Here is a 14,971-nt window from a genome sequence, read left to right on the forward strand (position 1 = left end):
TATCTACATCTAGCATTGTAAATGGAGTGAGTCAATGCAGGCCCACATGCTAGTAATGCCCCAGAGAATTTAAGCTAACCTTATAATTTTAGCTAATTTTAGTTTACACACTAATGCATACTGAGTTGAGTGACTTACTCAACTCAGTATGCATAGTCAAACATGCCAGAGATGCCCCACATGCTACTGGCAGAACTTAAGCTAACTTTTGCATTTTTTGCTCATTTTCAGCATTAGATCACCTGATATGGGTCCCACCAATACACACATGTTGGTAGACCCCTTTCTTCAGAAAATTTCTAGTTTAAAAATATTTTCTAAGAGCAGAACAGGCTAGTAAAACTAGCTCATGTGAGAAACGCTTAACTATTGCTTCTAAAATAATTACCCCTGCCCCCATCTTTTCTAGTTGTGTGTGGATTTGGTCTTTCTCATCATTCCTGTCAAGTTCCCTCTCAGGACTCTTAGTATGCTCTCACCCTTTCTGCCATTCATCACGTTGTCATTCCTGAGCCGACAGCCTCCCTCCCTTGTCCGTCTTTCAAACATTCGATACTCCTCTGTTGACATGTCTGTCCATCAGTACCTATAGCAACCAGAAACTCTGCTGACCGCTGCTTTGCTTCGTGTGACGGTGCTACATGACTTGCAGTCATAGAGCAAAGATTAGCAGGTGATTCTAATGTGCAACGGGCAGCTTAACACGCGCACACAAACTGCATGGTGATGTGCATGGCTTTTCTTCAGCTGCCCAAACACCCACCAAAGATATCACTGCAATTTTTCTTGATCATTTTTTATTATAATTTTTTATGAAAAATAACATTCATTACAGTACAACCAAATATTACATGTCTGTGGCAATAATTACACTTGAGAACCAAACGACTTCATATCCTCCTCTTCAATAAGTTAAGAAATACTTTTTTTTTCTCTTTCACCAGGAAATAATTTTCTTAATAGCTTTTTTTTTCTTACAATGTAGCAGTTTTCTATATAACTGATTCACAACAGTCTCTAAAAGCCATGTCTTTAAGACTTGTGGATATCTATAGCATTTTGTTAAAGCAGGCATTTAGTTGTTGTTCTGTTTATTGTGTTAGACAGCAGTAATGATTGAGCAGGTTACTGATATTTTCCTGTACAATTAGCTACAGTACATAGTAGACTCTAAAGTCGGCGTAGTATGATCAGTGTGTTACTACTCCAGTGTTACATTATGTTAGACTCAAACATTTCAGGATAACAGTATTTTTTTTCTGGCACTGAGGCCAAGGCTGTAGGCTACAGTTTCCAGTCTTCCCAGTGTAGAAATCCAGTTCTCCTGGTCAGTTCACTTTTTTTCTTTTTATTTCAAACTCCACTTTTAGCCCCAAATCAGCAATTCAGTATCCATCTTGGCTAAATGAAGCAACTTGTTGAAAGTAGCCAGTCAATGGCTGCCTCTTGTCCTGGTTCCTGAAGCGCTGTACAGATAAATCCTCATTTAGTTCATCCATTTGTGCTTTTCAGATGACACAAGTTGAGATCCAGTGTTTAGTGTGTCAAAGCCTCTCTGATTTGAGGAGTTCACGAGATTGCACTTGTTAAATCCAGACTAACGGATACTTCGTAGCATCTCCAGAACTGGAAAGGTGACTTTCTGCCAAGCCGAGTACGTAAAAGAAGCAGGTCTGAACGTCCCGCCTCCAGGAAACGCATCACTCGTCTCCACAATCTTTGATTCTGCAGAGCCGCTTCCTGTTGGAGAAAGAAAAGAGCAAAACTTCAAACATGCTATTTAAAAAAAAAAGGTCCACCTTTTGATTTAATTCAGATTTATAATTGGGAACTATAAGTACCAGCATTCAGAATGTGTTCCCTGTCCTTCTTATTCATCATTTATTAGCATCTTATATAGCGTAGCTAGCACTACTAAAACAGAAGTCTCCGTCATTTCTAGAAAATGTAGACCCTTCCCTTAATTATGTAATTTTCAAAATGCTATCAACATTTTGTATACAGAAAACGTCGGCTCTCTGCTTACGCAACCGAAGGTTTGAGAGCAAAACAAACTTTACTGAACAAAACGTTCTCCTTCATGCCTGTAGGTTTCTCCATGTCCTTACCTTCATCTCTACATGATCATAGCCCTCATAGCAGCTTTGCTGATGCGTTTGCGGTGTTTCCTTTTTCTACGGCGAGGAGAAGCGGGTCGGAACGGTACGTGACGAGCTGCCGTTGACGCGGGTACCACAGTGGACAACGCTGGAGGAGAAGAAGCACAGAACAAAAAAAGACAAGATTAGGCAAATTGGGATGGTAATGGAAGAGGGTTGGTTGGTTTGGTTCATGATGAACCATTTTTATGTTGGCTTGGCCTTGTGTTAAAGCTGCTAAAAAGAATCCAGCAAATCTTTTTTTTTTTTTGTTCGACTTTAATGTTAAGAGTCCATATGATTTTTATTTAAAATGTTTTGGGATTTTAAAGTGGCTCCCAGAGGCCACGGGAAGAGAAATGCGCCCAATCACACAGACGTACCTAAAAGGACTTTGGACCAAACTCAGTTGGAGTATCTTTGTCTGACCAAAGCGCATGGTTCCAGTTCAAGTCCCAGTACAACTTAGCAAATCTTCAATGTTTCCACATGTCATAGTAAAACAAGAGTTTCTGACATGGCTTCCAAACAAGCTGTAGGCCTGTTATGAGTGTTATGACCTAAATTTACTACTTTTTGCCATGAACATTTGAAAATGTCTACCTCCTTGATGTCCCCTCTTTACTACTTTAATGGCTTGTATTGATTCATACATTCATTCTCTTCCAGCCCAGTGGCCAATTGCTAATAGAAATTGACGGACGTCGGTCGGACATGTTGGCACAAAAGTAAATTTTTATGACGTTTGCGTCCTCTGTGTCGCACAGTAACCTGCTCGGCAGGGAACGGTGTTCATACTGAATTGTTTCATATGCGACACCAAGCTGGTAAGGTCCACCGTCGTCGCCATCTTGTGGATGAAATGTTGCAGAATATTGAAGAGCGTCAGATGGAAGATGTTAGAAAATATAGAAAGTTGTAGAATGCATCATAGAGAGAATAAAGTGGAAGGAAAAAGCTCAGACACTGAGCAAGGTTGAGGCTTGAGACATAGCAGCTGAAATTTTGGGAAATGAAGGAATTTGTCATGAGAAGTTTCTACTCCTGACTATTAAATCTCAATGGTCAGTGCAGGGGGAAACCACATGGCTCACAGGTACGCACCCTACGCCTGACTTTGTGAGAGCCACATTAGTTTTTAATGTGATATATTTTTTATTCCCACTGAGAAAAGGGACTCAAATTATTAAGGGCTAATGTTTTCCAAAACCTTTCTTGTGAAATTATTCGAATAAAAAAAAGGAAGTATTTATTTTAAGGCGTATTAAGTGGTTAACGGACTGAATTTATTTAGGGATTTTTCCAGTTGCACCGATCAATCAAAGCACGACACCAGAGCCACTTTCACCCATTCGCACACACACACACACGCACGCACGCACAGGAAAACACCGATAAACAGATCAGTAAGCCACTTGAGTTAAGTGAATTGCCCTAGGGCACATCAAAATCTGACAGGAGAAAAACTGGAACCAAACCTACAACTTTCAGATCACAAGACAACTCTTCCCACTGAGTCACAGTCGCCCGCCTGCTTTTACCAAGTGGGTTGATAAAGATGCAGGGTGGTGCAATCGGGCAACCATAAGCACAGAAACACACATTCATGGCAGGTTTTCAGTTAAAGAGAGCAGTAGCTAGCACAAACCTGAACGACAGGTTGGTTTAAGGGAAGCGACAGGAAGGATAAACACTGGGTTTGGAATTTGACCAACTGTGCCCCGAAGGGACCTGAACTCGGTTCATCAGAGACTGCTGCTACACAAATGTCTGAGCTCACGCTTCGACTGCAGAACACAGAACAAGTGAGGACAAATAGCTGGACACGTAGGTGTGCTGCTGTTTATTTTGGCATGTACAGATTGCTATTTCCTTCCAGATAAACATACTTAGTCACTCATGAGTTACACACTAAGATTGTAATCTTTGTTCTTCACATGTACAATGGCTGTGGAGAATAGGGGCAGATAATCTTCAGTATTTTTCACCGTTATGCCAGGCGATCTGATTGGGCAACACTGGTTGGAGTCATCATGTTCCTTTGGTGCTCAGACTTTTAGCTTCAGCTACTTTCTGTTTTGGTCATTTCTTTATTTGTTTTCTTATATCTTGTCGTTCTAGTTTATTTCTTGTGTTCGTTCTGTGTGTTTTGCATTTGTTTCGCTGGATTAACCCAGCCTGCTGTTCGGCTCACCATCCCAACAGTTCATTTTTCCTCATTTGCCTTTACCTGCTCCTTCCCCCAGCTGGATCCTTTCTGGTTCCTTTAGTCTGAATGCTTAGAGATCGACAAATATTACAGGACCCTGTTAATTTTGCAAGTCATCAAAGGCAAAAATGAATGGAAAAGTAGTTAAATACTCAACCAAAATCACTTATTGGGTTTGAACTAGTAATTGTCATAATAAATGTAATATACTTAAGTTATTAAATGTGGCCATACATTGATACACATTCCCTAATCTGAATTCATCAGCTTACATTGGACAATACTTGTATGATACGTTTAAAAAAAACAAAACGTGAGAGTAATAAATGTGTATTTAATTGTAACTTGACGCGTTCAATAAAATAAATTTTAAAAAAAGCAGTCATATCACAACCGAAATAGTAAAAAAGTTAAACAGTCGGTAACCACCAGTGTGAAGCAGAGGCAATGGGCTAAAGATGCCAAGTGAAAATAATGACTATAAAACAGCAAAGCTGATTTTTCTTTTCTTCAGCTGTTCAGTGAGTTTTGCAGGTGGACCAGTGAAATCACTGGACAGAGCAGAGTTTTTCAGTAAAAAGGTTTATTGAGTTAAAATGTTGCTTTGTGTGTTTCCGTGTTTGGGGCCTATTTACTTTTTTTTTTTCGTTTAGCTGTTTAGTGTCCAAACTGGATGTTGTGCATGGATTTTGATCGATTTTGTTGGCTTTTGTTGTGAACATTCACATGCAGTAAGATTTTCATTTGCAATAATAACGTCGTATCTTTTCTGGGACGGCAGATGAACTCTGATCACCTGTTGCTTTTGCTTTACTTCACATTCAGTTTGTTGTTGTCGGTGAAAATCAAAAGGCGTCACGTTTTTCTATTTTTGACAAAAACTAGAGTCTTGATCTGGCTTTGACCCTGTTTGTCGAGGCCCTACAGAACGAGACCGGGACGTAACGTCCGCAACCAAGCGCAAAACACGCCATTGCAAAATGAGAAAACGCAAATGGTTGTAATACACTGCAATATAAACTGGTCAAAATGCTACTTTTGCATTATTATAACTATTTTTAGGAATTTTGTGTCAAAGCCAAGCTGTACCCACGTATATGATTAAGTATATCTTAACTCTGGAAGGTCATAGAAAAACCTAAAAAAAACCTAAAAAAAAAAACAACCTTATATACAAGTTTGTAGGCGTATCTGCAATAAAAATATATTTTAATATTTTTTTGTAAGGTTTTATAAAAATCTAATAGATAATATACTTTGCATTTTGTACAAGTTTACATATGTGCTGTAGACATTGTATGATCACTCCAATGCTTTCCAGTAACATTTCAGGACTGAACAGTCTCTACGTTTGAGCAAAACAAACTGAAGAAAAGTCTACATTTGTAGATTTGTTTGTGTGTGAAATAAAGATGTAATTTTACAACACTGAGTCTTACAGCTGGTAATGTGATGCAGCATTCAAACTGTTATAATCCAACAGATGTACTTTGTATAAGAATTACCTGATTTAAATGTCGTTGGTTTTGGTCTTTGGTGAGGATGCAGCAGAGGGTCTTTGTCCGGCTCACTCTGTACCATCTCCAGCAGCTTCTTCCGTCTCTCCTCTTCTGTTAAATGGTCTGCCCCCCCACTTGATTTAGAGTCATTTTCCTTCTCCTGATTGGCTGCCTCCGCCCGATCCGAGTCACCGCTAACTGCGGACCCGCTTTCTTCCCTCTTGGTCCCGTCTTTTGGACCGTCTCCTTTGCTCTCCACCTGTTTGTGATGAGTGACCTCTCCATTCGTTTGGCTCGTCACCGAGTCTTTTTGATTTACAGTTGTGAAAGAAGTGGGATTTTGTCCCGTCGTGGGCACCGGGGTTATGCTGGCGGGGGGGGAAGCGCTGTCCGACTGGGGAGCGTGAAGCAGATATTGCGTCCTCATCTCCTGGTCCTCATGTCCTCTGGGGTTGTATTGTTGCGAGAGGTGAGGGTGTTGATGTTGATGATGATGAGGATGATGATGCTCCTGCCTCTGTTGGTGCTTTAACAGCTCCTGCTGTCGCTGTTCGTGGTCGGGACGGTGCGCCTCCCCGCCGGTCTCCTCGCGGCTCCTGTCAAAGCCGCTCCCGTGTCCGACTTGCTGCGGACTTTCCAGAACGCTGTGCTCTGCCCTCGCCTCAGATGGCCAGGTCCCGACTGAGCCGAGAAACCCGGCCGTCGTTAGTCGGGTCTGCGCGTATGTGGGGGCTTGATGCACTCGGGGCTGCGTCCAGCGCACCAGTTGAGTGTAGCTGCCCTGCTGCCATTGCCTTGCCAACGGATCTTGCTTGTGCGGAAGGTGGTGGTGCTGGTTGTGCTTGAGGTCGTCGTGGCGGTGGAGGTCCGCCTTGGAGGTGGGAGTCTTTGGTGGAAGCGGGTGGGGGTTGTGGGGTGGGAAAAGAGGAAGGGAGGATGCAGGGTGTCTTTGTGGGGGAGGTGGAAGAGGGTTTGGTTGAGAAGCGAAGACAGTCGATGAAGAAGACGATGACGATGTGGAGGGAGGAGTCGCCTGCAGCCGGCAGCTCACGTGATCTACTACTGGGATGATGACGTCTTCATTGAAACGTCTCTGGGTCCTGTACACAATCTTTGTTACCTGAGAAAGACAGATGAACGACCAAATAAGAAAACTGTTTGTGTTCGATAAAGGCATGATGGTGCATCCAATAGAAATTGTAAGCTTTCAGCTTTCTAAACCTGTTGCATACATATCAGTTCAATTGATGTTTGACATGAAGAATAATCAATCAATCACAAATGAGCAACTGAATACATTTAGGCAGCTGTATGTGGTGAAGACAGCTTGCCAAGTTCCAAAACAAGCATCAAAATAGGGACAGAATGGGATTTAACCAACTTTCTTGTTGTTGTGAGGATGGATGGTCTGAGAATTGAACATGAAGACATTGTATCCACTCTACACATCCAGGTTACTGGGGTGTCATGGATTTTTTTCTTTGCATCCCTTAGACCAGGGGTGCCCAAAGTCGGCATTCTGCATGTTTTAGTTCTCTCCCTGGTGGTAGTAACAACCTCCTCAGCAAGTCAATGTTCCTCTTAGGCCTTCAAACGAGCCATCATTTGATCCAGGTGTGTTAAACCAAGGAGAGACCTAAAACATGCCCTTAAACCCCTACACCCCTGCCTTAGACCTCTTAAGACTAAGTGGGCCTTGTTTAATTGCCACAGCCTACAAGACGATTGCTGCTGACCATTGTCTATCCCTTTATGACCTTTATTTACCCCTCTGATGGCAACTTTCAGTATGCTGCAAAACTTGAATCTTCTCACATCGGTTTGTTGTGCGTGATGTTTTTGGGCTAAATGTTTGCCTGTTTGTTTGTTTGTTACTCCAGCAGCCTCCAGTCAGCCTCAACACTGCTGCAATTAATGGATATGATAGAAAGGGAGATTCACATCACCATAACAGCAACTGCATGATGCTATGACAACCACACGGACCAAAAACTAAGGAATGTGTCCGACGCCATTTTTTATAAAAAAATAAATTGATAAATTGGCCAGTGAGTGTAACAATCCATATTTAATGTTGTTGATTTTCTAGTATTGACATCTGATTCCATAGTTTTAAGCGGCTGCCTGTCAGGACCTGTTTGCTCCTCATGTTCACAAAGTGAAGCTGAGATTCCTGTTTGTAAAAATTCCTGTCTGTAAATTGATTCAAACGGTCCATGCAAGCTATCATTAATCATTCAAACAATATAATAAAAACACCACATAGCTTTCATCAGCTTTATATATCTACCTATTAATCTGGCTTCCATTATAACATGTCGATACAGAAATGTATCAGTCTGCTTACAAATTCACAAAATAAACAAAAACCTAATGGTAATTTGTGCAGGGTGATTGATAAGAACTTAATTAGAACTTGAAATGTTCTGCTAGAATAACCGTAAATATGTTGTCACTTCAACATTTAATATATGGGAATATGAATTGATCCAAAAATCAAAGTGATAACTTGGGGGAGGGGGACGGTTGTTTTGTTGCATTTCAAGCAGCTTTTAGATACAATTCAATCATTTCTTCTTAAATGAAAAGGTTTGTGTGGTTCATTATTTATAAAGCATTAAATCAATTAAAAAGTGCTTTTCTCTGTCCACATTATGCAATCTGCTGCTCTGAATGAACTAATTTCCAGTAAAATGTCATTACTGCAGTGAGATCCAGAACCATTTCCCAACAAAGACCAGTAAACATTTGGATGTTGCTTAGCAACCGCTTCTAAGAAACAGTTCAGATAGCAACCTCAATGTAAAAAAAACGGAGCTGTTGTTTTATTCATTTATTTTGTCCGAGTTAGACATGTATTTTTTTTAATGGACTTGGTTTGAATTTCTTTGATTTATAGATAAAATATTTATTTGACTTGAGAATTTGTGAAGCAAAAAGTTTAAGGAGTTTGTCGGAGTTTAGTCTCGCTTGGTTTTGTTTTGCATAAACTGCTTTAACCTAATATGTATGATCATTTTTAGTATCATTCATGTAACAGTTTAGCTGAGGCCAATCAAAGCCAGACTCCTTGCTTGTATCCAGAAACTTGGCGAATGCAGCGTATCTTGATCCTGATTAAGTAAGGACACGATGAAATCTGATCTCATAAGATCTTGTGACATTAAACCCAACAATATTTCTGCTGCCAGCTCAAATAAGTAATTCATAAAAGTGTGCACTAGTCTTATGAACACAGAGCAAGCAGCTGTTGTGAGACGATGTCGCGACTTTGTTTAAGGCAACTTTTTACAATCCAAGAAAGCAAGCAAGAAAGTAGTTCTTGGGTAATGGAAAAGCATGTATCTTAGTGTTTAGTTTGATGTAGGTACTGATGTTAAATATATATATTTTTTACTGTACTGTACTGTTTCATCTCTAGTGTAAAATCTGCTAAACTTGAACAAACACCGAGCAGTCATGATTTAATTCACCATCTGAGATTTACAAAATCTTCATTTTTGGGAAATGAATTTTCATTGCATTATGGGAGCAGAACCACTTTAGATAAACACTATTATACCAGTTTAAGAAAGAAAAAAAAACATCACCTCCTCTAATCAAGAAATGTAATCAACCAATACATCAAAAATAGCTTTTTTTTGTCATTTGGGGGAAGTTAAGCATGATAAACTTTTCTTCAGCTGTCACTTTACAGAAGGTGGTGGAGTCATGCTTTAATGGCAGCGGTATTTGTTGCGTACCTTCAGGTTTCGGGTGGCGTTAACGACGGGGACACACTGCAGGTGTCTGGAGTTGCAGCAGCCTGAACATCGCTGCACCTCCACACACTGAGGCCACACCAGGAAGTTGGCGTTGCTACGGTCCACCATGGATCTGGTTATTTCCATCACCTCTGTTCTGACTTTACATTCTGCCTTCTGGGCTTGCTGAGCTTCTACGGCAAGAAATATGAGATCAAAACCAAGGTAAGAATTATTTAAAACAAAAATAAAAATATCAAGATAAAAGAAGAGCAATGCTGGGAACAGATAAGGAAAACCTACCAAGACTTCTAATGTATCGACCATGGATGGGGCTGAGAAGACTGTCGTGCTCGTCCTCTTTATCTTCTGTAGTAAAGAAATCAAAAGGATAAGGCACAGTTAGGTCACCTTTACATTTTACAGCATTGATCTTGAATAAACAAGTCAAACATGTAAAACATGAGCAGCCTGTTGGGCAGATTTATGCCAAGCTCATTGTTCAACTCACAAAGGAAGCCTTTTTTTTAACCTCTCTCAAACAATTAGGTTATTTTCTGCCACAATTTGTCTCGCTGCTGTCAAGAAAATTGTTGAACAAAGATATGACTGGTTAAATATAACTCATGCGTGTGTACGTATACTCTCATTTCATACTGTAGCCCCCAAGTCCTAATTATATCCCTGGTGTAGGCTGCTTTGGCCAATGTGTGAGTGTGTGTGGGAGTGTTTCCAAAACACAAATGAAGGTGTTACTTGGTTGCCTGCTAACTTTAATTAGCTGCCTGGTGTTAAAAGATTTTGTTTACAGAGGTTGCTAGGTGTCCATTTATCTGTATCTAAATAAACTGTGAATGTAATAAATTTTTTATGTGTTATCATTTGTTAAAAGAAGCATTCACAGTCTGAATGGTTATTTTATATTTAGTATAGCATCAATTTTAATACCATGCAGAGCTGTTAAATATACAGAGGTCACTACAGATGGAAACTCGCTAAAGCTAGATATGGTGCAAAACATTTTTTTAACGCGTTTAGCACACTGTCCTGTTTTAAGAAAAAACTCATTTTTCAGGCAATTAAAATCAATAAAATGCAAATGGTTAAGTCAATTCCTAAAAAAAAAAACAAAGGTGAATTTCTCTGCCATCGTTTCTGAGAGGCTTAGCTCTGTCATGGCTAACCTGGCTAAATAAACATGCTAGCGTGGCTACTAGCATGTGAATGTCGCATTAACAAAGTGTAGCTCAGGGTTTTACTTTGTTAAAAATCTTTTGAGAACACAAATTTTTTATCATTTATGTCACTAAGCTAATAATTAATAAGCATTAATAATTATTTAGCATTATTGTGTGATAGCAACATGCTACTCAGACTTCCTCCCATAGTTCAATGGGGCATGTATATTGGGTTAACTGAAGATCCAAAATGGCCTTTATGTTTGATTCAAAGGGTACATGGTTGGCCCTATGATTAGCGAATTGAATTAATTTTTTTTATTAAACTATGTAAATGCCATTAGACCATCTGTAATGACTCACTTGCCTACATGCTAGAATCTCACGTAAAGACGATTAAGTTGCGTCAGCCTCATGAAAATAGTTTATACTAAATTAAAAATATTTTGAGTCACTTCCCTCATATCCTGTTTCTATGCATCCTTCCCTCTGCTTGTTCCTCTCTGTGGCCACTGTTATGTCACTGTTATTTATACATTATGAGATGATCAAAGTCCCATCTATTAATATGTGTATGTGTGACTTGGTTCCGCTGTGGCAGAAGTTTAAAACGGTTTGTTGATCTGCGTGCGATCCGCTTCGTTCTTGGACTCTGTGGAGGTGAAGAAAACTCGCAGGTCGTTCTGTGGCACAAATGCTCACATCCATAATTCAGGTCTTTTGAGGAATCCAGAGCAGCAGAACAATTCAGTGACCTTGTGCTGGAAGCGTTTCCCCCCCTCCTCGCTGTTTCGGTTCCTGAAGTGAAAAAAGTTGCTGCTGCTCTCTCTCAGACTTCTCCCATAACCAGCTGCCCAACGTAGCCTGGAATATCTGCTGACACACTCTTAGACGGCATTTCCCTTCATTCATGACTGTTAAAGACACCCCCATCCTCACCTCCTCCATGTTGGTCTAATTAATGTGTGTGTGTGTGTGTGTGTGTGTGTGTGTGTGTGCGTGCGTGCGTGCGTGCGTGCGTGCGTGCGTGCGTGCGTGCGTGCGTGCATGTGTGTGTGTTTCTGTGTGCATCGGCCAGTCGTACCTATTGTGCTGGACTCCTGCTGCTGCAGCAGCAGCTTCAAGTCCTCCACTGAGGAGATGGGAGAGTCCCACACCAGGTCAATCAGTGACTGAGGGAGTGGATCGCCCTGCAGAGACAGACACATACAGTTGCAGTGTGTTAACTAATAAGCTATGCAGTCTTTGAGTGGTCACGACAATCTGAATGCGTCGCAGTATTCCAGTTCTGTGATCATGTTTAGTCTGATTTAATGAAAATCTAGTTTGTTTGCCCAATGAAGTCAGATTTGTTTGGGGAGGTGTTGAAATTAAATTAGCAGTTTCAGTAATTTAGCAAAAAAAAAAAAAAAGCTAGATTTTTTTACAGAGACATTTTCACCGTTCATTCACTCTGCTACTTTTCAAGAGAGTGAGGGATTTCAGTAGATAACAGGAAGGCTAAACGTTGGAGAAAGCTTATCTGTTTTTCCGTTTACTGGCAATCCACACATCAGACTGTTGTTTACAGATATAATGCTAACCATGCTAATTGCTAAAACAGGATGCTAAATACAGTTGTGTCATCTTTTTGTCTTTATTATAAAATATTATAACCTTGTTTTACAGTGACTCCTCCATCACATATGCATGACACTGTGTCCTATAAATAGCTAACAAAAATATAAATGCTGTTAGTGGCAGATAACAAAAAAACAAAAACAAATGGACCATATAATCAAACTATTAAACTATTAATCACAGTGGTTTTAAAATTACAAAAGCATTGTGTTTGTTTTTTGTGATTTTGATTCTGATACATACACTTAAAAAAGTGATTATTCAACCTAGAGCAACAGAAGTCCAAAACAGTGACATTAGCTGGTTAATTAGTTGGTTTATTAAACTGTTAAAAAATGCAGCGGTGACTATATTTTGTTAAATAGAAATATATCTAAACGGAAAATACTTTAAAATTTCATCCACTATTTTTACACTAAAAACCAGAGGGGCAAATGTTGGGGCTGGAGGACGAAGGAAAAAAACACCCAAAGAAAAAAAAAAGAAAAAGTGTTTTTTATAGAGTATCTCTGTCCTTGATCTCCAGTCAAAACTTGCTCCAGTTTTACTTCCTCCTTTGAAGGAAATTAGGGTTGTGATTGGTGTTCGCTGCTTCCTTTCCCTGTCTGTTTACCCACAAGACCCCTTGCTTTTTCCCCTCCCTCCCTCTCTCCTCCTCTCTCTTCCTCTCTCTCAATATTTTTTTAAATATATGTAGTGAAAGTATCCATTATTTAAGAAAAGAGCTGAACTGAGAGACTTAATGAGGTTTTAATGAGTGCCGCTGCAGGGACTCCTGATGGATGTAGCGCGGCCGTGCTGCAGGAAAGGCCTGTGGTTTCACTGCGGAGATCAAATGGAGATGGCAGCGAATGTTCTTTGAAGCGTTTTGTTTTGCTTGGCTGTTACTTGATACCATCTTAAAGAAACAACTGATACAGGAACGTTTAAAAAAAAAAAGACATGCCGAAACAAATTAAGGGAGAAGTGAGAACTGTGAGAAAAAAGACGTATCCGTCAAAACTCTCCAATTTCACTTCCTGTATATTTCTAAACATTAACTAGTAAAATTTAGATGCTCCTGTTCATTTAAACTGTAAATATGCTGCCAAATAGGTCCTAATGTGTTGCTTAATTTCTTTTTTTATACTCCAGATTCACAGAGGACATGGACAATGCACTGTTTTACTCAAATTCACCCTTAGTTCCTTTAAATGTGATTTAGACTCGCATTATTTGTGTGTCCAACCAGCTGGGAAGTGAAACGATACTCCAGAAATCCTGCATCACGGCGACGACACATGATCGTGATTTAAATACCGGCACACACAAAGTAAAGCTGCAGCTGCATAATCAGCAGCTGCAGCTTTGGACTTCACTCCGCATTGCATCAGAAAACAGAAAACGGTCGCCAAAATGAAGAAAACCATTAAGGAAAAAAAAACGTGTAAGGTTCTGAAATATGAGAGATGATTGAGTAATTGTGAGTTTAAAATCTTTCCTTCTTCAGAAACCTAAATCAAAAACTATTTTGGACAGAATGTCATATATTTGGCACATTTATTCATTTTTTTTTATGTAATCTTATCACAGTTCATCTCTGGTGCCATAACACAAAACTGCCATAACAAAACTCAGCATACAACATCATTTCTTTTTGGGGTAGAGCTGGTATGAAGGGGCTTTTCTTTTAACCGACGTCTGTAAAATTTCACAAAACTAGAAAAAAAAAAAACTATTCTACAATCGCAGTTGATTTCATGTACATTTCTGAAAACTGAGCCAGATAAAATCAGCTGTTTTATCTCCTCAGTTGTTACTTCTGGACCACTCTGTTCTTCTGGTTCTGGTTCTGCTCCACGTCCCCAGAATCAGAACCAAACATGGAGCATTCAGCTCCTCTAATCTGGAACAAACTTCAAGAAAACTGCAAAACTGCTGAAACACAGAGCTCCATAAAGCTCCTCTCATTAATAATAACTGAAAAATAATTACAACCTTTTATTACTCCTCTTTATTCTCCCACAGTAATGTAACGTAAAAATAAGCAATGCAAAGAAAAAACCCAGGTTGTGCCTTTTGAACAAGTCATTAATAGAAACAGACCCATAAATGGCAGCTCATGTAAATGTGTGTGGCTTTAACTGCCTATAACTAAAATTAGATATGTTTAACTTGAGTTTTTCCCTCCATGTTTTTTCCATCCTCGGTTGTATTTTTCTTGGGTCGTTCACCTCAGTAAGGTTGCATTATAAATTTAGCTCCCACCAAATGGGGGAAAACAGCAAACACTCTGGTTTCATATGCAAACAACTGATGAGACGACGTTTAAAGCTCATCATGCTCACAAAATCAATAGCTGCTCATGCAAAAAACTAAGAAAAAATGGTTGTTTCAATCCTAGTTTTTGTTTTCGTTGAACCAGAGCAGCTCCAGCTGAATCTTCTGCTGTTTTCACATCATCCCCCCCCCACCTTCCGGCTTTCTTTCCCCTGCTCTCTGTCTGCTTGGTGGGCGGTGATGGCTAAGGACACCTGGATGACTTTCACCAGCCATTGGCTGACCCACTTTAGCAAACACTCACACACACACACACACACACACA

The 14,971-nt window shown here is 39.9% G+C and overlaps 1 protein-coding gene across 2 annotated transcripts in view; it reads right to left on the reverse strand.

The window, feature by feature from the left end:
- Nucleotides 1-780: 780 nt before the first annotated feature.
- Nucleotides 781-14,971, reverse strand: part of pdgfba (platelet-derived growth factor beta polypeptide a) — a 22,297-nt gene continuing 8,106 nt past the window's right edge. Inside the window, exons 2-7 of one of the 2 annotated variants that reach the window (XM_007576264.2) lie at nucleotides 11,852-11,957; nucleotides 9,893-9,958; nucleotides 9,590-9,780; nucleotides 5,853-6,966; nucleotides 2,109-2,247; nucleotides 781-1,740 (exon numbers count right to left, since the gene is read on the reverse strand). In XM_007576264.2, coding sequence (XP_007576326.1) covers nucleotides 2,117-2,247; nucleotides 5,853-6,966; nucleotides 9,590-9,780; nucleotides 9,893-9,958; nucleotides 11,852-11,957 — 1,608 coding nt within the window. In that variant the 3' untranslated portion in view covers nucleotides 781-1,740; nucleotides 2,109-2,116. Of the gene's footprint in view, nucleotides 1,741-2,108; nucleotides 2,248-5,852; nucleotides 6,967-9,589; nucleotides 9,784-9,892; nucleotides 9,959-11,851; nucleotides 11,958-14,971 lie in introns of both variants that reach the window. The other variant, XM_007576263.2, reaches the window with a different exon arrangement.

This window comes from Poecilia formosa, unplaced genomic scaffold, assembly GCF_000485575.1.
Source record: "Poecilia formosa unplaced genomic scaffold, Poecilia_formosa-5.1.2 Scaffold403, whole genome shotgun sequence".
Lineage (NCBI taxonomy): Eukaryota > Metazoa > Chordata > Actinopteri > Cyprinodontiformes > Poeciliidae > Poecilia > Poecilia formosa.